The sequence below is a fragment of the Vigna unguiculata genome, chromosome 2, assembly GCF_004118075.2.
Source record: "Vigna unguiculata cultivar IT97K-499-35 chromosome 2, ASM411807v1, whole genome shotgun sequence".
Lineage (NCBI taxonomy): Eukaryota > Viridiplantae > Streptophyta > Magnoliopsida > Fabales > Fabaceae > Vigna > Vigna unguiculata.
The window spans coordinates 27,599,951-27,627,851 of NC_040280.1; the positions used below are offsets into that span (position 1 = coordinate 27,599,951).

Consider the following 27,901-nt stretch of genomic DNA (forward strand, 5'->3'; position numbering starts at 1 on the left):
CTTTATCAGAGTCTTAAATTTAAAAAAGTCACGTCTATAAAATGTGTCACCATAAGAATCATAAATTTAAGATTTAAATTTTGAATAAAATTATGGGTCTTGAGATTACTTTTTTAAGTTATTAAATATTAGAATACAAATTAAAAATATTAAAATGTAAGTTATATGACCTCATCAGAGTAAAATTAAAAAAAATCATTCAAAATAATATGACGTGATAAAATTCATTTAAAATAAAATAAAACTTCATAAAAACATTATTATAAGCTTAGTGATGCTCTATAAAAAAAAAGAAAAAAATTAATCACCCTGTATTTTGCATACAAAATAATGACCAACTCATTGAGGATTTCAGGTTTATATTAGAAGCTTAACAGCCAGTGAGTGGGTGATTTACTTTTGCCTTTAAAAGGTTCCCATTATGTTCCAAATGATTATTTTTTATCACAAATTTAATATGAAATCAGCAATTATTAATTTGTCTTCCATATTTAATTAATATTCATTAATCTATTAACTCTTATTATAATAGAATATTCAAAATAGGTAGATGATTGACTAGTAATTAATTATCTGGAATTTGATTCAAATATAAACTTTACTAGTTAATTATATTTTGAAATGATTTATTGGACTATTCTTATTAATTTTCATAACCATAAACAATATATAATCCATAGCGTATAAAAGTTTTTAAGGAAATTTTTAAGTAAACGTATTTTAATAATAGACAAATAAATTATTTAACTTTCAATAATTTTTCAATAACAATAAAAGTTTTTTTCATATATCATTCAAAATGTTCGCAATTAAAGACAAATGGTAAAATCATTGCATAATACTGTGTTATTATCTTTTTTGGAATATTCATCAAGTGATTTCGCTTTTATATTTTTGGTAATCTAGAATTCTTTTAATATACATAAGTCTCGAGTTTTTATTTGATAGGTGTTTACATAGTTACATATTTATTTTCTTACAGATTTTCAAGCAATTTAAAAATATTATTCATGTCTTATAATTTGTCGATGAAGAGGGAGAATTTTAAAAAGAAATAAATGCTGAAAGTAAATAAAAAAAAAGTTTCAGCAGAATAAATATTATGTTTTATTTGAACTTTTGGCTTTGTTATATAATTTTTTTTTCATTATCTCTATAATTGATTCAACATGAAGTTAAGAATACAATTAGCTTCAATATACAAGTTAGGATTTTAGTGGAAGCATATATATATATATATATATATATATATATATATATATATATATATATATATATATATATATATATATATATATAGAAAATAAGTAGAAGTTGTTGATCCACAATAACTTGATATATATTTGTAATTTTTATCATCCTAAATACAAATTTAAAAGAAAAAGATTCACAATGGATACAAATATATTGTTGTTTAGTTATATATTGACTTGATAAATTAAGTCATGGCAAAATCATTTATAAAATATAAAAATAACAATATAAGTAGTTGATGGTATTGAAATTCATGTATTTCACTCTTATATTCTCCTAAAATTATTGATATATAATTTTTACCGTTCAATGTTATTGAATCTTAAAAATCAGTCTAAGTTACTTCCTTGCATTTAGAAATTATAAAGATTATTTAAAGTCAATAATTGATTCATTAACGTATAAAATGAACAAAGTTTAGTTTAATTGCAAGCAATGTATTATAAACAAAGGAATCTCTCAGGTAAACATGGGAAGTTGCTTCATATAGCATCTCCATTAACTACTTTTTACATGATGGCAATATATTTAAATACAATAAACATTTTTATGCATTTGAATACATTTTCTTCAAAATCTCATTATATTAGTATAGACATACTTAACGGTAAAGCTTGTAATAAAAAAAAAAAGACTTTCATGCTGGTCTTTGTATAGATATTATATGTAGTCAATCTCGTTTCAAAGAATTTGTTAGAGTTGATAGAGTTTTATTTTTCAAGACCTAATAAAATTTAGAAAAATTATTTATGTACACTAGAAAAAAATCATCAACACTTTATATATATATATATATATATATATATATATATATATATATATATATATATATATATATAACTTCTGTCATTATTACATCACATTAGATTTGTCAACTCTTTTAAAGAGTCGTAATCAAACAACTTAACTAAATATTTCATTGAAAATATTGATCAAGAAAAAAACATAAGAAATAAGAAAGATAAAGTAAAAATAAAAAAACAAAATTAAGGATTAAATATAAATACTCCCTTGATTCATCTATATTACACATTATGGTAGAGTTTAGTTCCAAAACATACAAATATATACATATTTCCTTAATTTAACTTAATTAATTTTTTGGACGTGTGAAACAATATTTTTAAACTAATATTTAAAATCTATATTTATTTACTTTTAAAATTTAAAGAACGAAATATATTAAAATTTGAGATAATAACAAAATTCAATTTTATGATCGAATAAAATAAAGGACAGCAAAATATTTCACTCTAAAATTAAAATTAAATTATTTATCAAATATTCCTACTTTGAATAAAGTCTTATAAAAACTTCATAAGAATAATAATTAATATAAGATATTAAAGGTAAAATATCATGATAAAATATGAAAAAAAAAGTAAATTAAGATCCTAATAATAATCTCTGAAAAAAATGTTATAAATTTCACTATTAAGTTCAAGTAATTATTAATTATTCAGTTATTAAATTATCAGCCTATTCAAGTTTTATTTTATTAAAGTATTAATTTATTTATCTATTAGTTTAATAACTTTAATATTTATTAATATAACAACTTATTAGCTTAAATATTTTATTAATTCAATTAAATTGAAAGAGTCACTTATTAACTTAATTAAGTATTAATTTTTAAACTTAATTAACTTAATTAATTAGTTTTTAAGAAAATTAAACTTTTCTAAAAAAGAAAAGCCGGTCAAAAGTTTTCATACCTTCATTTTAAAGAAAGGGTTAATAATAAACTGTTATTTGTATTTGGATTTCCCAATCCCAATGTGCCCTATACAACGAAGTCAAGATCAGTGTAAATTATATACTAAAATGGTCATTTGTGTATTGAAAAATGTAAAACAAAAAAAAAAAGAAAAGAAAACCCGTATCTTGCTGCATACGCTACGTTTATAACCCTCACCGACACGGAACACAGCCCCAATATTTATTACTTTTAAGGAACACAGCCCCAATATTTATTACTTTTAATTTCTTAAGACTTTGATGTAGTGTTTACTTTTTTTATAAACATAATAAAATTTTAATTTTATTATAGATGATTTTTTTTTTATTTTGTAAATAATATTTTGTTTAATTTTTTGATAAATAAATTTTAAAAAATAAATTAAAAAAAATAATTATAAGATAAAATTTATAAAAATTATTTTTAAAAAGATAAAATTGAAAAAAAAAGAAATATAATGTATATATATATAAAAGTGATTTTTTATATAATCAATTGGTATTATTGAAATAAAAAAAAATTATTATTCTATCTTAATTCTTAACATGTTCAGGTGTATTTTGAGGTATTTTTTTTAAATATTTAAGAAAATCATTAATTGGAATTAGTTTATTTATAGTAAATATATATTTTTATTTTTTTATGATAATAAAAAATAATAAAATTATTACTATTTATTATAATTATGAAATTAAGTATAAATATCTTTTATAACTTTATTTATTTAATAGGTGGTTTTATAATTAAAAAATAATTAAATTTAGATTATAATAAAATTGGAAAAATGGATAAATTCAATAAAATGATAAAATTAAGAAAATAAATATTTAATTTAAAAAAATAACTTTTATTTGTGTGATAAATTTAAAATACAAATGGGGCTATTAGAAAAAGAAAACCCTTTCTTTATACATAGGTATGAGTATAGATTTGAAAATTTTCAAATTATACTAAACATCTTTTAAAATTATTTTAAACTTGAGAATGAAATAATTTAACCCAATAGAAAGTAATTTTAATTAATAAAATTAAATCTGTTTCTTTTTTTTCTTGTTAGAAAAAACTCAGTTATGTGTGTAATCTATCTACTCAAAAGATTGAGAGTGGTAAATAAAGGAAACGGGTAGAAAAGAGTCATAAAATGAAATGAAAAAGTATGTGGAAGGGGAAGATATTGAAAAGTAGAAGAGAGTAAATGGAATAGAATAGAGAAATAGGATAGGGGCAGGGGCAGTGAGAAATCTTGAATCCCAGTTACAGGATTTGTGTTGTGAGCTCTATAAATTCAGACACAGAGGCCTCTGTTTTTTCATTCCTTCATTCATTCATCACTTCTCTGTTTCCCTCATACTGAAATTGCAATGGAGAACGCCAACGCCGTCGGATCTGGATCTGCCACCAACGGGGAGGTGCCTCCGCCGCGGAAGGTGGCATTGATCACCGGAATCACGGGACAGGACGGCTCCTACCTCACAGAATTCCTTCTCAACAAGGGCTACGAGGTGCACGGCCTGATCCGTCGCTCCTCCAACTTCAACACGCAGCGAATCGATCACATATACGTAGATCCCCACAACGCCCACAAGGCGCGCATGAAGCTCCACTACGCAGATCTCTCCGACGCCTCCTCGCTCCGCCGCTGGCTCGACACCATCCTTCCCGACGAGGTCTACAACCTCGCCGCCCAGTCTCACGTTGCCGTCTCCTTCGAGATCCCTGACTACACCGCGGACGTCGTCGCCACCGGCGCCCTCCGCCTCCTCGAGGCCGTCCGCTCCCACATCGCCGCCTCCGGCCGCTCCCACATCCGCTACTACCAGGCCGGGTCCTCCGAGATGTTTGGCTCCACCCCGCCGCCGCAGTCCGAAACCACCCCCTTCCACCCACGCTCCCCCTACGCCGCCTCCAAATGCGCTGCGCACTGGTACACTGTGAACTACCGTGAGGCCTATGGACTCTACGCCTGCAATGGCATTCTTTTCAATCACGAGTCCCCTCGCCGCGGTGAGAATTTCGTGACGCGCAAGATCACTCGGGCCGTGGGCCGGATCAAGGTGGGGCTCCAAAACAAGCTCTTTTTGGGGAACCTACAGGCCTCCAGGGATTGGGGCTTCGCTGGGGACTATGTTGAAGCCATGTGGCTGATGCTGCAGCAGGAGAAGCCCGATGACTATGTTGTCGCCACCGAAGAGTCCCACACCGTTGAGGAGTTTTTGGAAGTGGCATTCGGCTATGTGGGACTGAATTGGAGGGATCATGTGGTGATTGACAAGAGGTACTTCCGTCCTACTGAGGTTGACAACCTCAAAGGGGACGCCTCTAAGGCGAAGAAGGTGCTTGGTTGGAAACCTAAAGTGGGGTTTGAGCAACTCGTTAAGATGATGGTTGATCAGGACATTGAGAGAGCTCAGAAGGAGAAGGTTCTTGTTGATGCTGGCTACATTGATGCTCAGCAACAGCCTTGAATCTTCGTCTTCCAATTTCTCATGTTTACATTTCTCGGAGAGGGGGTAATCTGTTTTAATTATAAAGTATAATGTTGTTCTTTTAAATCACTCATCATAGCGGACACAGTTTAATTTATGAGCAAATTATGTTTTCCTGTTGCAATTTGTATTTCATAGTTGTGATTTTTAGTTTTCTTTTGTAAGCCAGCTGAATCATTCAATCAAAGCTTTATACATCTATATCCATTCAATTTTTCTGTTTTTTTCACTATTCTTCCTTTGTTTGTATATCCCACTGCTGAGATTGCTGAGATACATGAGATAGATTATTCGTTACAGATCATGATTCTGCATCCTTTGTATAAAGTGTTTAACAAGAGGGTTATATTGTTTTTATGATTTCCAGTATGTCTGCAAACAAGGTATTATAGGGTGACCATGGGTAAGGAGAGTGATACTATCTTTTCTTTTGTTACTTTAGGGCTTGTTTTCAAATTGCACAAGGTTCTGGACCTGGTGTTCAAGAATTTGTTGAGGATTTCCTTAATGGATGGTGTCTTGAAGATGCAAAATATTGTGAAGTCAGATAGACGAATGTAGACCAAGGAAGTATTGTGTATAATCAATCCCATTAGATGGGGGGAAGTGTTGGCGTAATTTGTCCTAAAACTGTGTACATCTTGCCGTGGTCAACTAGTTGTTATTTCAATACAAAAATTTCTACCATAGATACTGTACAAAATTAAAGACGCAGTTAAAAAAATAACAATTTACCAAATAAATTTACTACTGATTTTTTTTCAAAAGGGCTTGATTTGGATGGAGACTTTGACTGTTACGCCTTCACCAGTAAATTATGGCATGCAAGTTGGTTTAATTAAGCTATTGAAGTGGTCATCTTACATGCAAATACCAAAATACAAACACAATTAAAATTATAATATTTTGAGTTGGGTGACAAATAAATTCGACTTTTTCGAGGAAGAGATAAAAAAATTCAACTTTTTCAAGTAGAGATGGAGATTGAGATGCCTTGTTCCTTCTTATAATACTTATTATTAACTTTTGTTTCATTTGTTTTTTTTTTTTCGTTAAAATAATTTTCATTATCTCTTAGTCATCGATTAAGTTAATATTTGAAAAGTTTTGGTTAAATCATTCCGTTAGTCATCATTTTTTTCAGAAAAATCTCAAATCGTTTTTTTTTTCTCGATTTAGTTTTTATTTTGGAAAGTTTGTTGTAATTCGGCCATTTCTGTTAGTAGCGTGTGTACCGTTAACATACGTGTTAATTCATGTTTTTTTGTTTTTTGTTTAATTTTTTTTACTTCTTATAATTTAAAAAAATGAAAAATTGACACGTGTCATGCTGATGTTGTGCCATGTGACAATAACATCACATATTACTATCATACTTAGTGTCATTGTCTTAGTCTCAATTTGGTCTTGTATTTATATATTGTCTCAACTCAATCCCAATTTTTTTAAAAATTAAACACGTTTTTTTAGATTAAAACTAAATTTAATTTTAAACAAATTCTTAACAATGTAAAGCAAGAAAAATTATAATTTGAAAACAATTTTAAATAAAGTTCAGTGTTAAATATAAATATAAATAAACTTAATTATGTTAAAAATATTTAACAAAAATATCAATTTTAATAAAAATATTTGTATAACATGCATACAACAACTAAATTTGGATAAGGACAAAATTAATTTAAAAGTAAATTGGAGTCAATTGAGGTAAAATAAAAATACAAGAATCAAAATTGAGACTAAGGAATAACATTTGGTGTGACAATGACACGTGGCAATGTCACTACCACATCACACTCTCACTGTCATGTGGCACAACGTTGACACGTGACAATTTTGTTTTTATTTTTTTTAAAGATTTTAAAAAAATTATAAAAAAACACACACACGAAACGACACGTGACACCTCTTGAACATTGTTACTATACGAAATTACGAACCAAATTGAGACACATTAAAAAAAAAGGAATTGATTTGATATTTCCCTACAAAAAATTGAGACCAATGAAATGATTTAACCAAAAGTTTTTTTAGTTCTCCAAGGTATTTTTCATCTTATCATACCCTTAATTATACATTTGTTTTCCTTTGTGGGATTTCAACGTCAAATTGTTTTTAAAACACAAATTTGATAATTTTTTTAATATTTTGATTTGTTGTTCATTTTTTTCATGTTGAATACTATTTTGAAATTTTTCATATAATTATTTCTATCTTCTAACTTATTATCATACATGTAATTTTATCATTTATAATTTTGTAAATAAATTTTATTTACTACAATATAATAATTTAGTGTAATCGTCATGAATTTTTTTATCACTATCCAACATATATTGAAGTTCAAAAGATGAAAGATCTATGTTAAAATTCTATTATTATTAGTTTAATCTTTATTTTTTGTGTGATATTGATCAAATGATGTATTATAATTTTTTAGTGTATAAAAAAATATTTCATTATAATTTAAAAAATTGAAGTAATTTTATATTATTTTAAAAATAATTTTAAATTTGATCAACTAGATTCATTAATATTTACGAATTTAATAAATATTTTATTTCTTATCAAATTTTATTTGATATTTTAATTTGAAAAATATACAATTTTATTTATTTTTCTTAATATTTAATATTGAAGTTGGTTCAGTGGGCATGCCCCCTAAATTAAAAAAATAAATAAGTAAGTAATATATATTATATTAGTGAAAACTAAATTTGGTAAATTTTTATTTTTTTATAAAATATTATATTTAGTGTTAATAAATAAAAAAACATAAAATTAAATACAATCGAAAATAAATAAATTGGTTGAGATATTTTCTATGTTTTCCAAAATTAGACACGAATCAATGTTCTTTATTTTTATTTCTCATATATATTTTTTTATTATTGAATATAAAAAGTAGTTCTTTTTATCTCACCTAATAATAAAATATTAGTTTAATAAATAATATTTTTCATTTTATGAACTTTTTTATATTTATTATTTTATAAAAATAAAAATAAAAATTATATACTATATGCTTTTTTTCTTATAACCGTTTTTTTAATTGTATATTTTTCCCCAATATTGAAGCTAAGAAGTAATCGTGTTTTGTCTTGTAAAACATTAGTTTAATAAATAACATTTATTTTTTATATCATGAGTTCTTTTTATATTTGTTATAAAAGAATTATATACTATATATTTGTTTGTAACCATTCTTTTAACTGTGATTTAATTATCATAAAAATTTTTTCTTAAATAATTAAATAAATATGTAGATAATTAATAAAAAAATTGATTCATTTTTTTTAAATAATAGAAGAAAGATACTCATAAACATCTTTACATATTTTGAATTCTTCACATATTTTAATAATAATAAAAATACCATCGATAAATTAGAAGAATCTTTGTAAAATATATGGGATATATAACTTGTTGAGGAAGTTATTGCTCATCCTGAAAGAAGCAAGAGAAATGATCTGAGATGGTCAGTTTCTGTCACGGTCACCCTAGCCAATAACTAAATCCATTTTCTTGCACGGGCCAATGGGAGTGTGTGGATGGATAATAACAAAACCGATAAAAAAAACCCAGTGGGTTAGTTTGCTTTGCAATGTGCTGAATTTTGTACTTTTCTCCGAAATCATAATAAATTGATTCGTTCCATTGCATTCTTCAGTCGAGTTTTTCTTGAAAGATCCAAATCTGCTAAATTTGTTACTTTTGCATGAAATCATAATAAATTGATTCGTTTCATTGCATTTCTCGGTCGAGTTTTTCTTGAAAGTTCAATCTGTGGAATGTTTGATATTTGTACCAAATAAAGTTGGTTAGATCAATCAATTGTACTGATCCATACCATAATGTTAATGTCATTGGCATATCGCTCGCCGATCTAAACCCAAAAATATATAGATTGAAATTGAGATATGAATGAAAACTAAAAGGATGGGAAGATAGAGTGAAAACAAAAAAGGTTTTTTTTTCGGTTTTCTGACACTGACATGTGGATAATTCACATGTACTTCTTATTGGATGTATTTGAATCAATTTTATATGAAGTTAAATTAAATTTTGGTAAAATTGATTTAACAGTGCAATTAAAAAGTATCAAATCGGTTATATTTACAAATTACAAAAATACGCATCGCCTAATGTATGGGGACTTTCATTAATACTTGTGTACTGTAACAAAAGGATTTTAACATCTCTATTTGACATCTGACATAATTTGCACATGACAATATATATTTGTTTGACATCAATAAAGACGTTGGCAAGATGTCGCACAATTACACGATCACGTGCTTAATTTATACTGAAATTCTCACCGTTGTCGAAAAGTCGAAACAACGATGTTAAGAGACCCAACCAAAAATGACAAATGTTATCACTTTAGATCCGATCACATTTGTTATCTCGTCCTTTCAATTATTTGCCTCCAATTAGCAACCAAAGCAAATATGTGCGTGTCGGTGACGGACATCATTGCTCCCATAGAAGCATCAAAACGTGGCTGGGTTGCTCTGTGGTTGCCATGATTTGGTCCCAATCAAAGCGAAGTTTCATGCCCTCCAAAACATGGCCCCATAAAAAATTAGTCTATCATGTGAATGTGATCCAACCGTTCTTCAGAATCTCGAGCACCTCAAATTCGATAAGAATGTAGGAAGCTTCTCAAACTATGAGCAAAAATCAAACTTGGTAATCAAACTATTCTTCGGCAGAAGGTGGATGATTTATTTTTGAAACTGTCTGCAAATTAGAAGAACTTGAGCCGGTTTTTTGGTCAGCCGTAGCAATAGAAAAAGGTTTGATAGATGACCGGAGAGATTCTGAGCCCTCTGTTTCAATCCTCTTGCACAATGCATCGCAATTACTGATCACTTCAGTCAATCTTCCTTTGAACTCTCCAATTTCCACCTGCAATGCATGGACTGCATGCACGTTCCAACATATAGAGTTTTAACAATGTTCACAAGCAAATGAATTAAGATTTTATGATTTCATGATCCTTTTAAAGGATGAAAGAGGGAATTTCCCTTTCAATTCAGCAGATTATGAAAACAAGTCAAACAGTATCAGTCTCTCCCTATAATATGAGAATCCTAGTGTTCCAAATATTGTTCAAATTGTGTCAGATAATTACCTCCGGATAGATGCTGCGAAGCACTCTTCATTGTAGATTTTGAATGATTATATCGCTGAAGAAGTTTGATTGCCAAAGCATCTGCAACTTCAATTTTGTTTTCTATATCCTCCTGCAAAAATTGCAACCATCTTCATGGCATGTACAGAAATACAAGAGACAGCAATGTTCACCCATCAATGCTAATATTGGTACTATCTAATAAAATAATATAAATAAACTACCAATATTATTGAAGGGGTCATCATGATAGGAACTATTCTCGTATTGAATTCCTTGAGGCCACTAAATGGCTTTTTTTATTTTCTTTTATTATTTTAGAAATAGAGTAAACAGTTTATCACCAAATACGGAAGTTCCAGCTTTCCTGTGTACAATCAATTAATTAAAATAATAATGAAATTAGCTTCACGATTCCAAATCTTCCCCTGAAAAATTAAATTAATAGTTTGATGAATATCTTTCTTACAATCACTCAATACCAACATTTACATTCTGAAATAGTCAGAAGATTCCAAAATCAACTTTCGAAGCATGGAAGGGGGAAATAGACCAGCTTAATTGTGATCCATAAGGTACAAAGTATATATTTGAAGGCAACTCTTCTCGTCTCACCATTTGTTTAACAAATACTCACCATTCACAAATTGAAAAGAGAATGACAGAACGTGCCAAATTTCACTAAAATTGTTGTCGTAATTTTTCACAAATCATCATTACTATTATATAGCAAATAATTGTATGGCTGAAATGTGCTGCCAACACATTAAAATGAAATTCCTTGTACTGAACTTTGTTAACACTACAAGTATTCTGTATTTATTGACATACAAATCTGCCAACTGAACATAAATTCAAGAATATGCGACATACAACTCCCCTCCATTAAATTTTTCATTGAATTTCACATTCTAAATAGCAATTTTAAGTTAATTTCTTGTTACCAGTCAGCTCAATGGTGATAACACAACTACTAAAGACAAATGTCTTCTCCGTGTGGTGGTTATAACTGGTGCCACAACACTGCTTATTCTAATTAGCAAATACAATTCATTTTGTCATATCTAATAAGTATTGGTCAACTATATATTATATTTAAGTACAAATCAACTATATTTTTTTTATTTAACAAATAAAAAACCAGCTATGTTTATCATCTATATCAAAATTTTAACTGAAACCATTGAGAGTATTTTAGCCATTTCATGATAAACTTAACACGCATATCCTTCTATTAACAGAATATACATGTTTGAGGTCTTGAAATGGAAGGGATAAAAGGGTGGGTGGGCTTGAGTATGTGTAAAGGAAGTGTGTGTCATTCACATGAAATTGAATTATACATATGAAAGGAAAAAGTTTCCTCTTGTGTAGAAGAGGGGAATGGTGGGTTTGTGTATTGGTAGAGGGTGTGTATGTAATTCACTTGAAATTGAATTATACATATACAAGGAAAAAGTTTCCTCTAGTGGAAAAAGGGGGAAGGGTGGGTTTTTGTAAGATTTGTATGCATGAATTACCAGATGAATACAATGAAATATTCTTTTATTAAGCAGACCTGTCTTTTGGTTATCTCTTGGGCCTTTTTCTCCTGCCAGTCACGGTACATTGAGAAGAGCTCCAGTAGAACCTTGGGATTCACTGTAGCTGTTTCAATGATGAAAAAAAAAAACAGAAACTAAGCAATTGGCCACAACAAAACTACTAGTATTAAATGCAGCTGCTATCATACAACAAAGTGATTTATGCTCTCAACTCTTGTTTGAGAACTATATGATAGGGGAATGTAAAGTAAAACCTTTAACAGAAAAAAGAGATTCCGTGAACTCTCAAACATATGCAGATGTAGATTTCACACATTGGTGAAGTAAGAATAATAAAAGTACCCTTGCTAATATTATAGGTCAATGGGTTGAGTATAACATGCCAATAACCAAACCCACGACGAACAGCTAAACAAGAGCACGGAAGCTTTATGTGGGAAGAGATGTGACGCCTAAATGAATCATCATGACTTTTGGGACAATTGAGCTGGCTGGCTGTTAGGGAATACTTGCACAGGCACAGCAATGCTGCGTTCTATAATAGATGTCACAGGGTATGGTCAGAGCATTAAGGGTTTTTTTGTCATTTCGGCAATTAGGATCTTGTTGCTGTAAGCAGGAGGCTAATTCCTACGGTTATGATGCCTTCTTACAGTGGTAACCCAGGAAATCCTTCTGTTGGAGGGGATTTGATCTTAATGCTACAAACAAAACCAACTTAGTTTAAAATCAGAAACCTTTTGCCAATGTCAAAGACATTACCCATGTAATCCCTAACTAACTAATAGCTTGAATTAGGAGAAAAAGTTCATAAAAAGTGCAAATAAGCTAATTTACTTTTAAGAACAAATCAGTTACAAGAGAAGCTATCCAGCATGTGTTGAAATCACAACCAATTAAAGCATAAACTGGGGACCGGATAGAACTCTGCATTTTCATTTTTATTTAAAAATATGCACAAATAATAAGTCTTCTATCGTAAACTAAAGATGGCTTGAGCCAGGCAGGGCAATGACATCTTAGTAATCACAATCTTAGATGCATAAAATAGATTCTTTCGGTCAACAACCCCTCTACTCAGTTCTATTGGGAATATAAGAAACAAAAGAATCATTATCCATTAAACCTTAGAGATCATCACCTGATAACGAAGACGATGAAGGCTTCCTCACCAAAATATCAGTTAAAGTACCCTCTGTTGGGGGAGAGGTCAATATCGGTGGTGTCTGCACCAAACCAATTAAGGGAATCATAACCAAATGAAACAATCAACAACAAAAACCCTCACAACAAGGACTTGTTTCCTTATATTAAAGAAAATTACATACAATTTTGAGAGATTTAAGGCGCTCCAAAATAGGGTCAGAAGCTTCCGATCGCTCCGTTATGGTGGTGATTCCGTCACCAGGCGTCTATGGCAATAACAAATCGATAGTGTTCAGTGAACAAGGAGACAGCTAACAGTTTCATTTATTTTGAAGCCAAAAGAAAAAAAGAAAACGAGGAATTGAAACCTGTTCGCTTGAGAAAGTAGATTCTGAAGCGCCCATGTATGGCAATGCGGTGCGGAACCGTAGCTCAAAAATTAATCTCAAATCGAAACTCTCACTCGCGTAGCGAATTTGGGGAAGGAAAACACTTCTCTAACGAATTCGCGTCCAACGAACACGTTCAATGACAACAACCACCTTTGATGGTATCGGTTGCACGTTACCGTAAGCTTAAGTTCTGGAGATAAAAGTAGAAAATTAAAATGCTTTTCCACAAGGGTAATGTTGTCTATATCTTAAATTAAATTAAAAAAAAAAAATTGTTTCCTTAGTTAATTTTGTGTTTTTTTTTTAATTCCCGTTTTCATTCAACTTGCTACAAAAATACGATAAAATTATGTCAAAAATTAATTTAAAATAAAATAAAAGACAAGAAATTCGAAGAATCTATCAAAAATGAAAATGAGATATTACAAAGATAACAAATTTAAAAAATATGTTCAATAAAATATATATTTTTTATTGTTGTTTTTAAATATTTATTAATTTTATTGATTAGTGTACATATAGACTATGCAAGTATTAATTATTTAATTAAATTTTTTCTATAATTTATCACTTATCATATATCATAATATTTTATAGGCTGATATTTACCTATTAATCTTTTGTCTTATTTTGTTTTTACTTTCTCTATCACAGGTTTAAAAGTTATAGATACACAATAATGTATTTTTTATTTTCTTATACAATGATTTTATTCGATTCGTTGTTAGAAAATCTTTTATAATTTCATTTTTTTTTTTACTTTTAAGAAACAAATTATCTTCCAAAATTGAGAAGACTAAACTCAACGAAGTGACTAAACTCAAACAATAAAAAATATATATTTTATTAAACATATTTTTTAAATTTGTTATCCTTTTAATATCTCATTTTTATTTTTGATAAATTCTTCAAATATTTTGTCTTTTTATTTTATTTTAAATTAATTCTTAACATAATTTTATCATATTTTAACTAAATACTTTGGCGATAACCTTTAGAATGATTTCATGTACTTCACTGAGAAAAACGGGTAATTAACAAAATTTCGCTTCAATAAATTTTTTTACCAAATAATCTAAAATAATTAAAAACCATACAAAATTAATGGATTAAATATATATTTAGTTATTGAATTTAATCATGGAAGTTGAATTCGAAAATATTTAAAATTTTGATAGAATTTATTTCTCAAATTGAATATAATCATTCTAGCTCAATTAAATTATTTTATTTTACGACGTTTTGGATTCACATTTAAGTTGTTTATATTATCAAACATAACTCAATTATTATTCAAAAAGATTATTTGACATGTAAGAAAAAAAATAACACAATCAAATTAAAAGGAGTATATTAATTTATTTTTAAAGTTTGACCAAAAAATTATAAAACAATTGAATATAAACAAAATTCACTTTTACTTTCATGGACTAAAATCATATTTCACTCTCATAAAAAAGGGTTAAGTATGTTTTTAGTCCCTGAATTTTGATTTAAAATTGGAATTTGTCCCTGATCGAAACTTTGATAAATTCTGGTCCCTAAACTTTAAAAGTGAATGAATTTTTTCTTAGGTTTCGAACGCATTTCTCAGTAAATATTGAGCCGAGAATGTGTCAAACGGCGTAAACAACTTCAATATTTACTGAGAGATGTGTTCCAAACCTAAAAAAAAGTTAACAAAATTGGGTTAAAAGGACTATATTTATTTATTTTTTAAGTTTAGGGATTAAAATTTATCAAAGTTTCGACCAGGGACGAATTCTAATTTTGGGCTAAAGTGCAGAGACTAAAAACATATTTAACCCCATAAAAATAATAAAGTGTTATTATTTTTATCAAAGTATATTTAATGACAGTAATTGAAACAATTCATTAGAAGTATCAACGGATAATTAAAACAATACACAATATTCATGATAGCATTCAATAATGTTAGTTTATTGAAATCTCAGATAAACTTAATAAAATTTAATTGAAATAACTAAATTTACATATTTTTAGAGTTAAGAAATTAAATTGATCCAAATTTAAAAAAAAAGCCTAATTTTAATTTTTGAAAAAAAAATTATTCCTTATTAGAATTAGTCAAATTCTAAAGTTATTCAAATATGTTCCGTAAAAACTCATTTTATCCTAAAATAACTAAAACTTTTTTTTTATGTCAAATAAATAATTTTGATATTATTTTAATTTTATATGTTCAAGTAATTTATTTAAAAAAAAATATTATTATAAACAAAATGCCTATCTTCAATTTGTAATAAAATAATACGAGATATATTGTCTCCTTTATTTATTTAAAAATAATTATTTTTTAAATAATTTGTTTGAATAAAAGAATTAAAATATTTTACATTTCAATTTTTTGTTTGGATAAAATAATTGAATTTTTTGTAAGATAAAATTTTATTTTAGACTTAATTATGTTTTTAATTTATAGAAAATTTAGAAAGGGACTCAACAATCCATATGAATTGAACTAGATCTGATGGACTAGATTCGATCGACTCGAGTATTCATACAAAATTAAAAATATGAAAGTGGTGGTGAATATCTTTAAAAGTTAAAAAGTTGTGATTATCATTTTTGAAACTAACTTAACAAGAGATAAATACATATTTTAAAATTAAAGTGCGAGTAATTTTAGCATCTAGGAACACAGGGTAAATTTCTCTTATCTATTTCCATCCAAATTTACGTGAGACTGTCTTTATTTTATTTTTCTTTATTATCTTCGTTTCATATTTTTTTTCGTTTCCTTTTTTATTTTATTTTACTTCATCTCATTACTAATAACAAGTATAATAAAGCCTTTACTTTTTAAATATGTAACAAGTTTTTAATCTAATTGGAAATAAAACCAGTAACAAAATTAAATATGGATAGTTTTAATTGATATATAATATAACTTATAAAACTAATAATTTGATTGAATATTGTTGAATTTTTGAAATATTTTGTTAGTAAAAGAATTAAGTTGAAAATAAATAAATAATAGAAAAAGGGGATTATTGATTTATTTTTAGTTTTTCAATGTTTTTTATATGATATTAAAAACCACTTACACCTGTTTCACTACCATTTTCAACTATCTAGAGTACAAAAGACAACAAGGAAAAATAGAGGCTTTTGCTTAGCATGATTAGAAAAATGGATTTGGATGTTGAGTGATTTAGTTTGGTACTAAATAGCCACCATTTAACCTATTTTCACCCACATTGTAATCTACTCTATATTGTGATCAACCCTGCAAAAGAAAATTGGGTGATAACAAAATAAGAGGATGAAAATGGAAGAACAAAACCCGCAAGAAAACACACCCTTTATTAGTTCTCCATTTGGTTTGAGGAACAAAATGTCAGTTACAAATACAAAAAACTGTTGGCATTCCAATCCACAGTCTCAGCCACTTCATAGTCTTTTTTGAGGTCTTCAAACAACGCTCTAAATATACGCCACGTGTACGTTCTAGATATCTCTCTGCCACGCTGGCGATCCTCATGCCACACTCTCCACCAATAGCACGCAACATTATATCCAGCAGATATTGCCCCTTCGCTATTTATAACACGATGTCTACAATCCCGTCATCATCACTATCAAAACCATCGGTGTTATTCACTATCTGAATATCTGATCGGAGATGTCTGACGTTGCCGGAGAAGCTCCCGTACCCGCTCCCGCCGTGGAAAAGCCACTGGAGGAGGTGAAGGCGGCGAAGGAGAAGAAAACTAAGGCTCCGAAAGAGAAGAAGCCGAAGCAGGCTAAAACTGCTGCGCATCCTCCTTATTTTCAGGTATTTATGCGTTGATATAGTTTTATTTTCAATCCCTAATTATGTGTTTGATTTTAGGTTTTGTTTGTTTATTGAATTTTGTTTATTGGATGGTTCTGTATAGATGATTAAGGAGGCTCTGGTGGCGCTGAACGAGAAAGGAGGATCGAGCCCTTATGCTATAGCGAAGTACATGGAGGAGAAGCACAAGGCGGTGCTCCCCGCGAATTTCAAGAAGATTCTAGGTCTGCAATTGAAGAACCAAGCCGCGAGAGGAAAACTCGTGAAGATCAAGGCCTCGTACAAGCTATCCGAAACCGCAAAGAAAGAGAAGAAGGAGACTAAGGTGAACGCTGAGAAGAAAGAATCGCGTCCGAAACGTAGCAGAAGGGCAACCACCGCTGCTCCGACGAGCAAAAAAACTGAGGCGGTTAAAAAGGCCGGAAAGAAGGTTGGGCCGAAGAAGAGTAAGAAGGTGACGACTCCGGCGAAGCCCAAACAGCCCAGGTCCATTAGGTCTCCGGCCAAGAGGGCCCGGAAGGCTACCGTTACTGGCGCTTGATATTTTTCTTTTGTTAGTGAAAGTCTGTAACTGCATATATAGTAGATAAAAGGAGTTGTGTGGCTGGAAGAGAGTTGTGTAAGTATAGAATGGTTTAAGGGTTATGTAGTGTTCTCTGTGATCAAATGAGGATCAGTTTACTGTTTTCAATTATTCTTTCTATCTGCTGCATGTCTTTCGATTTTGTTTTGAGCGAATTCTCTGGAACCCTGAAATTTAGTGTGTATGAGTTTTTTTTTTTTTTTTCCACTGGGCTGTCTACGTGGCTTTATTATCGGTTGTTTGTGACTGGGCCGAAAATAGTTGCCGACTCAACCATTAGGATCAAGTGAGGTGTGATTTGATGCTCTGCACATAGCTTTAAAAGTTTCCATATTTGTGTGGTGGAGAAATTTTTAAATGAATCTTCAACGAATCTATATATAATATCTTAATTAGGTTTTGAAAAACACTGTGCATGTATCTAATTAAAAGAGGTATAAATTCAGTATTTTATTTATTATTATTATTATTTCACTTAATAGTATTTAAGTTATTCATAATCGAGAATTTGTTTATTTCTCACTTTTCATCTTTACTTATTGAATAAAAGTGATATCAAAATTATATTTTGAATTTATTCACCACTTTATGATAAATGATATTTTAGTAATTAATAATGATATTTATAATTTGTATTTAAAGGTAATATTTTAGTATTATAAATGATATTTAAATAAGATAATATTATCTATTTTCATTTGAATGCTATTAGAAATATTAAAAATATTTTATTATTATATTTAAAATCAAATGATTAAGTGATTTATAGTGAGAGAGTAATTCCACCTTGAATAGCTACTTATATATTACTTAGGAAATAATTTCATTTTTGTTTCCTCGTTAATTATTCACATAATGGTTATGAGACACATCAACCAGTTTTAGCTATGGATTATTTCACCCTAAATGTGCTATTTTATTAAAAAAAATTGTTCTTTTTATCGCTTTTTCTTCAGTCCTACTTTGTTGTTTATTTTAAATTGATTTCAAATAATACAAAAATTATACAAGTTAATAAATTAAGAAGTTTCTTAAATTTAAATGTACCATTATCTATGGCTATTCATAATCATATAATTTTTTATTTATTTAAAACAAAATAAAGTATAACATTTTTGTTAATATTTTTATTTATTTTTACATATATATGATACCATTCATCCGAAATTTTTTTATGTTTTAAAAGGTCTCAATAAGCAAAGAATAAAATATAATTTGTTTTAATGTTTTTATTTTAATTAAGTGCGTAAGTTTGATAAATAAAATTATTATGCAATATTTTCTAATCATCTATATGTCTAATATAAACGCACTTAGTGAATAAATAATAAAGTGATAAATAAAATTATCCAATGTAATGTCAAGTGAATTTGCCTGGCTTAATTGTTGCTACTTGATACCCTTCTTTGTACGTCTCATTATGTAGTGATTGAATTGCCACTAGAAGCAAAATCCTTCTTCTATGCAATTTTTTTTCTAACCTTCAGATATTTACAGAAAAACACAATTGTTATAATTTTTTTAAATAACTACAAAACTACTCTAAGTTCTATCATTTGTACGATATTTTGTTGTTAATTTAACTCCTTACACTGGTTTAATGAATTGAAAAGATTAACCAATTAATTAAAATTAAAGAGCTATCGGACTCTTAAAGACACACATAATTTGTTTACCTTAATCTTGACAATGTATGATAAAAATCAGAACTTAATATTTTTTCTTTTTTTCTTTTTTCCCAGGTTTCTCACTTTGCAAAAGTTCTTCTTAACCATTTCTGAAAACCCAGTCCATTAAGCCTCAAAAGGTAGGGTAATTGCTTCCTGTACCCCATAAATTTCTTCCTGCACCCCATCAATTTTCCTAAATCACTATTTTACTTTTATAAAAGTGACTTTTCCAGATTATTAATTCTGGAACATGCTTTCCTGAACAGGATTTTCAAAATTTGCAAAATAAAATTCTGAAATATATTTTTCAAAACGAGATTTTTGAAACAAAATTTCCAAAACACGTATTTTGAAATATGTTTTTCAGAACAGATTTCTAGAACAAACTTTCTGGAACGCATAATTCGAAATAATTTTTTCAGAACATTACTACATAAAATGTGTTCCGGAACCAGAAAAAAGCTTTCCGAACACGTAAAATATTTTTTGGAAAAAACCTTTTTGAATAAGTTTGTTTAGCATCATCTCTCTTGTTTTTCCTTTGCAGTAACATCAGCGATAGCAACAGTGACAATAATAAAGGATATTTGAGTATTTTCCTTGTATTTTGGGTGCAAGAAGAAATATGATGGAGTACAGGAAGAATTTCCAAAAGGTAGTAATCTGAGGCCCAACCTTTGTTTGTCCCTGAAGCGTACAATTTGTGTAGAGTTGATATAGTTAGGGGTTGCCTTCCCTTTCATTGATTAAATTTTATAAATGACAGTAAGAAAACATCATAATGATGTACGAGGAAAGTTTATGGTTAAGGTTGCCTTCTTTTTGGACAACATATGTAAGAAAAAGTAAATTGCGACGAATTAGAATGAAGTGATAGGGAAGGGAAAGGAAGGTGAAGGACCATGTGATCCTAAAACGTGGAACTCATGAATTTGTTCTAAGAGAAAGGAAATGTTGTATATATGTGTCTGTAATTAGAGTAAGTAAAGTACCTTAACGTAGTGTAGGGTATATATATATGAAAGGTACGCACATGCAATTACTTTTGATTTTGTGTGTGATATCAGATGAAGACAATGTTGGAATAATTTGATTAAGAGGTGAATAGGACCATTTGGTCCACCTAATATATAGGATGCCACCAACTGTGAAAATCAAATGGATAAACATTATTCTGTTCGGAATCCGAGAGAATTATTTTGTTATAGTGTAGAAGTGATAGGTTATATATTTTTTCATATGGGTTATGGTTATACTTATCGAGAGATTGTGGTTCTATATGTTTATATGACATTAGTCTTACACATAAGAGACCTTAGACACTATTTTTACACAAAAACCTCAAGGCAATGTTGTTATGAGTCTTTATTCTTATATAGTGTTTAACTTTGTTTTTTCTATCCAATGTGGGACTTTTTGACTCACATTTGGACTATTTCCAACAAGAAGAGATAGTGTAGGAGAAAATTAGGAATAAAGAAAAGAAAGTTTTGAAGGTAGAAAGGTAAAAAGAAAAAAAGAAGTTGCATGAGGTTTGTGCAGCGTAAGACAAAGCATGCTGAACAGGAGAAATGGTGAGTAACGCATGCTAGACAACATACGGACCCACCAAAACTCTCCATGCTCATCAATCCTATTTATGCTTTTCTAGTTTCAAATGTCTTTCCATCTTCATTTCTTCACTTCAAGTTTAACTTTTCTCTCACAATCATTCCTTTACTTTCCTTTCTCTCCTTTCCTTTACCCTTCTCCAGTTATCACATATATTATTCCACTAAGATTTAACCTTGTAATGCTACACGATAATATCAAATACTATGATTTCTTATTGTCATTTGGAGTATTTGAAGTAAGAGGAATAGGTGTAAGTTTCAAGATAAGGCCTTTAATGGAATAAGGTGCCTCAAGAGATTAAATTTCATTACTAGACTTGGAATAATAGTATAAATGTTAGGGACCATCGTTCTCCCTATCAGATTGTATTAGTTGCTTTTGTTGTTTATTATGTTATGAGTTTTAGTGGGTATTAAATTGATGTGGAGAACTCTTATTTTCGTAGGTCAATAGAATATGAAAGAATGAACGATAATCGTTTAGATATATATAAATGTATTTTCTGAATAACTATATTAAATTATATATTAATTTTTATCTAAAAAGTTACAAAAATGTTAAATATATAAATTTAATGTATATTATATTGGTTTCTCAAAAATTTTAGTCACGATCCCTCACTGATCATGTTAGAAATTAATTAGGTCATAATTTATTAATAGCAACTCTTTATAATTATTTTCAATATATTTATTTATTACTTTTTGTTATGTACGTTAAAGCTTTGATTTTTTCTTTTTAAGTTTACGATGTAGTTCAATATTATTTATATGTTTTGAATACTATATTTATTTGTTTGTCCAATTATATGAGTTAACAGGTTATTTTTTATTTTTTATTTTTATAATATCATTTTCTAATTATGGTTAATATTTAATAAAATAGATTGACACCTTGACTCTTTTGTTATGGACAGATGAGTCAACCACTCTAATGCAGTAAATTTGTATAAATAGTACTTATCAAAATTTAATAATCTATCAAATCCAAAACATATGGTACGAACTTTAGGTCTGTGAAAATATTAGTATCCATCCAACTTCGCTAATGTAATGTAAGTACGAGAGCGGAAGAACTTTGCATGAAAAAGGAAGTGGCCAACTGTTTTGTCAAGTACATCGATCATTAAAGATCAACTGTATGCACTAAAAGTTTTCTGCGTGAATCTTATGCATTCAAATTATACTTGATTAAACAAATCCGTTAGTAACACATCATTAATTATTTCCTGGAATAGAAGAGTTTTAGCATACGTTATAAGAGCTTCGAAGTTGTCACTTATGCTATATATATATATATGTCAAGAAAGTGACGACCATTATTTAATCATAACCTTTCTATATACACATTTTGTGCTTTACGTGTGTTAACCACAATCAATAATCCAGAGACTTAATTAAAGTTATTAACCAAATTTGCATCTATAGAAATAATACATTAATTGATTCTTTTCCACCAGTGAATAGTGATGAACTTAGCAGGTACACACCATGACAGTAAACAGCTATATGCACGTGACATATACAGATAAATTTCAGAAGATTGCACAGAATGCTTAAAGAGAAGAGCAGAGAGGAAGGTTTTTGATGTAATGAGAGAAATTAAAGAATGCAGGCAATAAAAATAACAGAAGGATTGTGAAGGATCACAACATATGCTGTCACACCTGCCATCTTAGGCATGAGAGCCAGAGCCTAGGTAAAGGACTCGTTTTATGGCAAGGCTATTAATAACATCATAACTTAATAAAATATAAAACTACCTAAATTCTAGAGCCACTTGGACGCATGCATCTCAATTTCTGCACTCACGCACAGTTTCATTCTTCTCATCCACACATATTTTTTATACAAAAATATAGCATGTCCCCAGCATCCATAGAACAATTCACATATATATGGTACTAAAAATAATTAAAAATCGTTTCCATGCACTTGTTTCTTTCTTTCCTCTCTCATTTTTCAAATACGCATATCCCAATATCACAGTCTGAGCTTGTGTTTAGAAAAGGGCTTAGCCTGTTCCCTTCATCCCTACTGCTCTGCAGTAACAGCAGTGCCATGTCGTGGCTATCATGGCCTTCAAAGCCTGAGAGACCATTGGTTTCAAGCGTGTCTTCTTGACTCAGTTGAGACGCTACAAACTTGTCAAGAGCCCTCCAATCAGTCACTTTCTTTGTGTTGTTGTTGTTGTTGTTGTTGGATAACCTGTTTTGAATAATGTCCTCGTCTTCGTTGTTGTCTGATACCAATGACACTGTGCTTGGCCTCTTCACTAATGGCAAAGACGGGCTTTCTAGCTGAGGAAGTTGTACAAATGGATCTTGGAGCATGCAACTCAAGTTATCGGCTTCTATCTCTTGCTTACACAAGAAATTTTGAGATAAAAAGCTCTGAGACTGCCTTGAAATGAGATCGATTGGATCAACCACAGTGCTCACACCACTTCCCTCCTCAAAGAAGTAGCTTGAGTCCCATCCTTCAATGCTCTTTGTCTGTGCAGTGGTTTTTTTCTTGAAGGCTCTGCAAACCACCCATCCTTCCTCCTGCATGAAGACAATATTTGAGTTCCAAAGTTGAGATGAAAACTCTCTGTTACTTTTTGAGTTTACCAGACTTGCTACACGTTAGGGGAAGAAAAAGTGAAAAGTTTATTGTTGTTGCTCCTTTAAAGCTTTCGAGGCTTTGCTTTATTGAAAAAAATTCCATCTGTTTGGTGTGAGGTTGTATGCAGTCAAATAATTAATTACGTTTTGACAATCAAAATGGTAAGAAAAGTGTGCAGTATAGAAAGGGAAGGGAAAGAAACAAATTTAATTATTCGCTGCTGAAAGCAGTGACTTTTGACTTCTTGTTGGTGAAAGTTATGTTGCGAGAAAGCGTGTACGTGACTTGGTGAATATTCAGAAGTTAGTGGTGCACTTAAAAAGTGGAGAAAGTGAGATTAGAGAAACCAACCAGTTACATCATTTGATATAAGTCAAATAATAGCCACAAACAACGAAGTCTTTTCATAAGATGAAGCAATAACTAGTCAGTATGTAAGGCACATATCAAAATTCAAAATAGTGTAGCCAGAGAGAGGAAAGAGAGAGTATAATCTACTTTGTTGCTCTAAATTGATATTATGGAAAAAGTTCATGGCAAAGTTGTTCAAATAAAGACGGGGAATGGAATAGTTTTAAAGTTGAAAAACCTTTGACGTCATTAAGAAAGCTACAGAAGATAGAAACAGTGCTTGATCTCCAGCTTATATTTATTGTAGTTTTTTGAGTATGTGTGTGAAAGAGGAAAAGATTAAGGAATGTGCCATAATTAACGGGGCCATCTAAGGCAAAGTTTGAACGTAAAACATCAAACTCAACCACTCAAGTGGAACAGTAGTAGAAGCGCAGAAGATAAAATGGTACTTATTTATGCACCAGAGATTAATAGTATGTACTTACTTGTGGAGGTCCATTCTCGTCCGATTCAAGTCTATACTCGTGCATGATCCAATCAGATTTTTGTCCATTAGGGGCTCTTCCTTTGTAGAAAACAAGGGTTTTTCTCATCCCAATTAGTTTTGTCTTGTCATACACTGCTTTGTCTCTTCCTGTAGCCTTCCAAAACCCCGCCATGGTAGCTCTATTAGTTCTTGTCCCTGTTGGATACTTCTTATCTTTGTGGCTGAAGAAATACCACTCATTCTGCTCTTCATACCCGATCCTGCATCTATCTGCAATATCATTCACATCAGACAAAAACCAAAACTAACACAGATCTATGCTGCTAATATTTGATAAAATGAGTTAATACGTCAGATCAAATATTAAACATTCAAAACCCTAAAGTAGTTTAACATAAGTATTGTATGTAAACTATGTTCGTCCATATACCTTGGAGATCCCACGGTTCAATACGATATAGATCGATCTCTCTGATAACGTCAAGGTCAATCTTTTGAGAAGCCACCTTCTTCCTGAGATAGTAACCAACAAGCTCTTCATCTGTTGGGTGGAACCGAAACCCGGGTGGGACACATGACTCCATCGACTCCATCATAGCAAATACTGGTACTGCATCAAATTCACCACCACTGTTAATACCTACCACACTTCACTTTCTTCATCATGTTTGAATTATAACCAACCAACATTTGATGTGAGTGTTAATCAATACTGCTTAATGGGTGTATATATAAGAGAGAAGTGAAGCCGAGGGATGATACTATTACTATATAGTAAGAGTAACACCATAAGTAATAAAAAAAAAAAAATAGAAAAGGCAAGCCCCAATAAAATGAAATATTTAAATGATATAATATAAAGCCTTTTAGTGAAAAGGTGACAAGTTTTATCAGAGATAATCATAAGCTCATTTGGTGGTGAGCAACACTCACCAAATTCCATAGGGAATAAATATAAGCGCGTGTTATAAACAAAACCCCATGATTTCAGAAACAATGATTTTCTTCCCTGGGCCGGGTTAAAAAAATAGATAAGGAAATGGGGAAAGAGAGAGAGAAGAAAGCTAATAATGAGAGTTTAGTTTTCATTAAAAAAAAAAACAAAACAAGGAGTTGAAACTTGGCATAAGCCCTGTGTTTGGCAAGGGTGAGAAACGGACAAGTAGAGGCTGTGCTAATGATGTTGTCTTGTGTTAGTGAATGGTGAGAATGATTCATCACAGAACGGGGTTCCCCATTCCGCATTACCATTAATAATTATGTATATTCTCAAATAATTAGACACATAAGTTAAGCTCAACAAAAACACAACATGACACGGATAAAACAAACAAAAGCAACTTTTAAGGAAACCATTTTATTAATACTTCTGAACCAGCGGCACAGAACGGAATGTTCATGCTTAAATCTGACAGAAGAAAAATACTAATGCAAGATTAGCATGCGCTAGCCAGGAGCTGAAGTGGCCAATTATATGAACACATGTACTAATCGAAATGGAAAACAATGAACAAAGTACTGCATTAAGAACTAAAATAACTGAGATTAAGGAATAAAGAAAGGGCATGGTAATTGGGAGTGACGTGATCACAAATTGGGCACGCGTTTCTCGAAAGAGAAAAAGAGTTGGGAAGCAAAAAGAGAGGCACCGTTGTATTGGATCAAGACGATGTCACAGATGAGAAAAAAAAGAGAGCAAAGGTTGAGAAAAAGTGGGAGAGGAAAAGTTATAGTAGAAAGCACTTATACTAGTGTTGTGGCATTGCGAGTGAGAGAGTCATGGATCGTCTAATTCAGGAAACTGGGGTTCTGACTTTGCTGTCTCTTTGTCGAGAATTTTCATGGCACATCTGACCTCTTTCCTTGACGAACTTTGAGGAAATATGCTGACCCCAAAACCACTACACTTTTATGAGCTACACTACAGTCATTCCCTATAGCCTATTCAACTTTCTTTCTCATGACTTTTCGTTTCGACTACAACCACTGATCACAAGTGATCAGGTTAATCAAAATTAACAAAAGCTTTCATCATCAGAATGATCGTGTGTGTGACAAGCAATGAGAATATCGTAAACTGAAGTTTCGAAATATAGTCCTTGTTTTGGAGATCGTAAATGATGAAGTTCAAGGGCAAACAGAAGATGACATTAATAAAATGCTACCATGGTTGCTGTTTAAGACTGGTGTGGTTGTTTGCGAAACTTGGCTGAATAAAAAGAAAAAATGTATGGAAAAGGTTTGAAGAAAAAACATGCATGGGTTTTGGTTTGGTATATGATGAAAGCTTACCTGATGAGATAGTTGTTTAAAGGAATTGAAGAGGAAGAAGGTAGAAGGTAGAAGAGAAGAAGATGATGATTGATGAGAGAGAGAGAGAAGTGAGAAAAAAATCGTTAGGAGTGAGTGAGGGATTTGTGAAGAAGAATATAAAAGAAGAGAGGGAGGACCGCTGAAATGCGCATGGGTTCATGGGTGTCCCCCAGTAGCTGACGTCATTGCCTAACCTTCCTACACTATTCATTACCTTTTCCTTTTTCCTTTCTGCAATTTTCTTTTTTTTCCTAATTACTCACTTTAATTCAAATTTCTTTTTTGCTATTCTTATTATTTTGTATTTAAGTTTTGAGTATGTTGAGTAAAGATGAACACAGCCAAACACCACATATACTGATTTATTTACATTGTTTTTGCACTCATTACTTTGTACTTCCCTGTCTTTACATCCTTTACTTTTCATCTCATCAAATTTCATTTCGGCTTTTCAGTTCCTGAGTTAAATTTCATTAGTCAATACTTTAATTAACTTATTATAGCTTATAAGTTTTCATTTTTTCTTCCCTGTTTGTTATTGTTATAAATTTTTGGTTCACATTCTTCCTTATCATCATTCTTAGGCTAATTTTATATTGTAATTCGTTCGTTTTTCCTATTTATGTATACATTACCTGCATAAAAAAAATTTCAATCAGCAATAAATGTTATAAAAGTACTAACTTGTAGTTAGCTTATCCCACGTGTTAGTTTAATTATGAAGGTTTGTTTAATGGTATAATTGTAACAGAAAAGGAAAATCATATTTTGACAA

The 27,901-nt window shown here is 30.2% G+C and overlaps 4 protein-coding genes across 5 annotated transcripts; 2 read left to right on the top strand and 2 right to left on the bottom strand.

Moving 5' to 3' along the window:
* The first annotated feature begins 4,142 nt into the window (after nt 1-4,142).
* On the top strand, nt 4,143-6,178 carry LOC114174149 (GDP-mannose 4,6 dehydratase 1). Its single transcript, XM_028058925.1, has 2 exons — nt 4,143-5,502; nt 5,921-6,178. The coding sequence occupies exon 1, from the start codon at nt 4,354-4,356 to the stop codon at nt 5,455-5,457; it is 1,104 nt and encodes a 367-aa protein (XP_027914726.1). The 5' UTR covers nt 4,143-4,353; the 3' UTR covers nt 5,458-5,502; nt 5,921-6,178.
* A 3,438-nt stretch (nt 6,179-9,616) lies between these two features.
* On the bottom strand, nt 9,617-13,882 carry LOC114169845. Its single transcript, XM_028055175.1, has 6 exons — nt 13,677-13,882; nt 13,491-13,574; nt 13,304-13,388; nt 12,177-12,265; nt 10,619-10,730; nt 9,617-10,406 (listed from the first exon to the last, which is right to left on the bottom strand). Exons 1-6 carry the CDS (start codon nt 13,710-13,712, stop codon nt 10,183-10,185), a joined length of 630 nt encoding a protein of 209 aa, XP_027910976.1. The 5' UTR covers nt 13,713-13,882; the 3' UTR covers nt 9,617-10,182.
* Nucleotides 13,883-17,254: 3,372 nt separating this feature from the next.
* Nucleotides 17,255-18,193, top strand: LOC114167494 (histone H1). Its single transcript, XM_028052594.1, has 2 exons — nt 17,255-17,499; nt 17,603-18,193. The coding sequence occupies exons 1-2, from the start codon at nt 17,347-17,349 to the stop codon at nt 18,038-18,040; spliced, it is 591 nt and encodes a 196-aa protein (XP_027908395.1). The 5' UTR covers nt 17,255-17,346; the 3' UTR covers nt 18,041-18,193.
* A 4,753-nt stretch (nt 18,194-22,946) lies between these two features.
* On the bottom strand, nt 22,947-27,219 carry LOC114173187 (NAC domain-containing protein 37-like). Of its 2 annotated transcripts, none has more exons than XM_028057443.1 (4): nt 27,106-27,219; nt 25,244-25,423; nt 24,812-25,083; nt 22,947-23,911 (listed from the first exon to the last, which is right to left on the bottom strand). In XM_028057443.1, exons 2-4 carry the CDS (start codon nt 25,407-25,409, stop codon nt 23,321-23,323), a joined length of 1,029 nt encoding a protein of 342 aa, XP_027913244.1. In that variant the 5' UTR covers nt 25,410-25,423; nt 27,106-27,219; the 3' UTR covers nt 22,947-23,320. The 2 variants fall into 2 exon arrangements, with proteins under 2 accessions (XP_027913244.1, XP_027913243.1); XM_028057442.1 differs by lacking the exon at nt 27,106-27,219 and adding an exon at nt 26,979-27,076.
* Nucleotides 27,220-27,901: the final 682 nt, after the last annotated feature.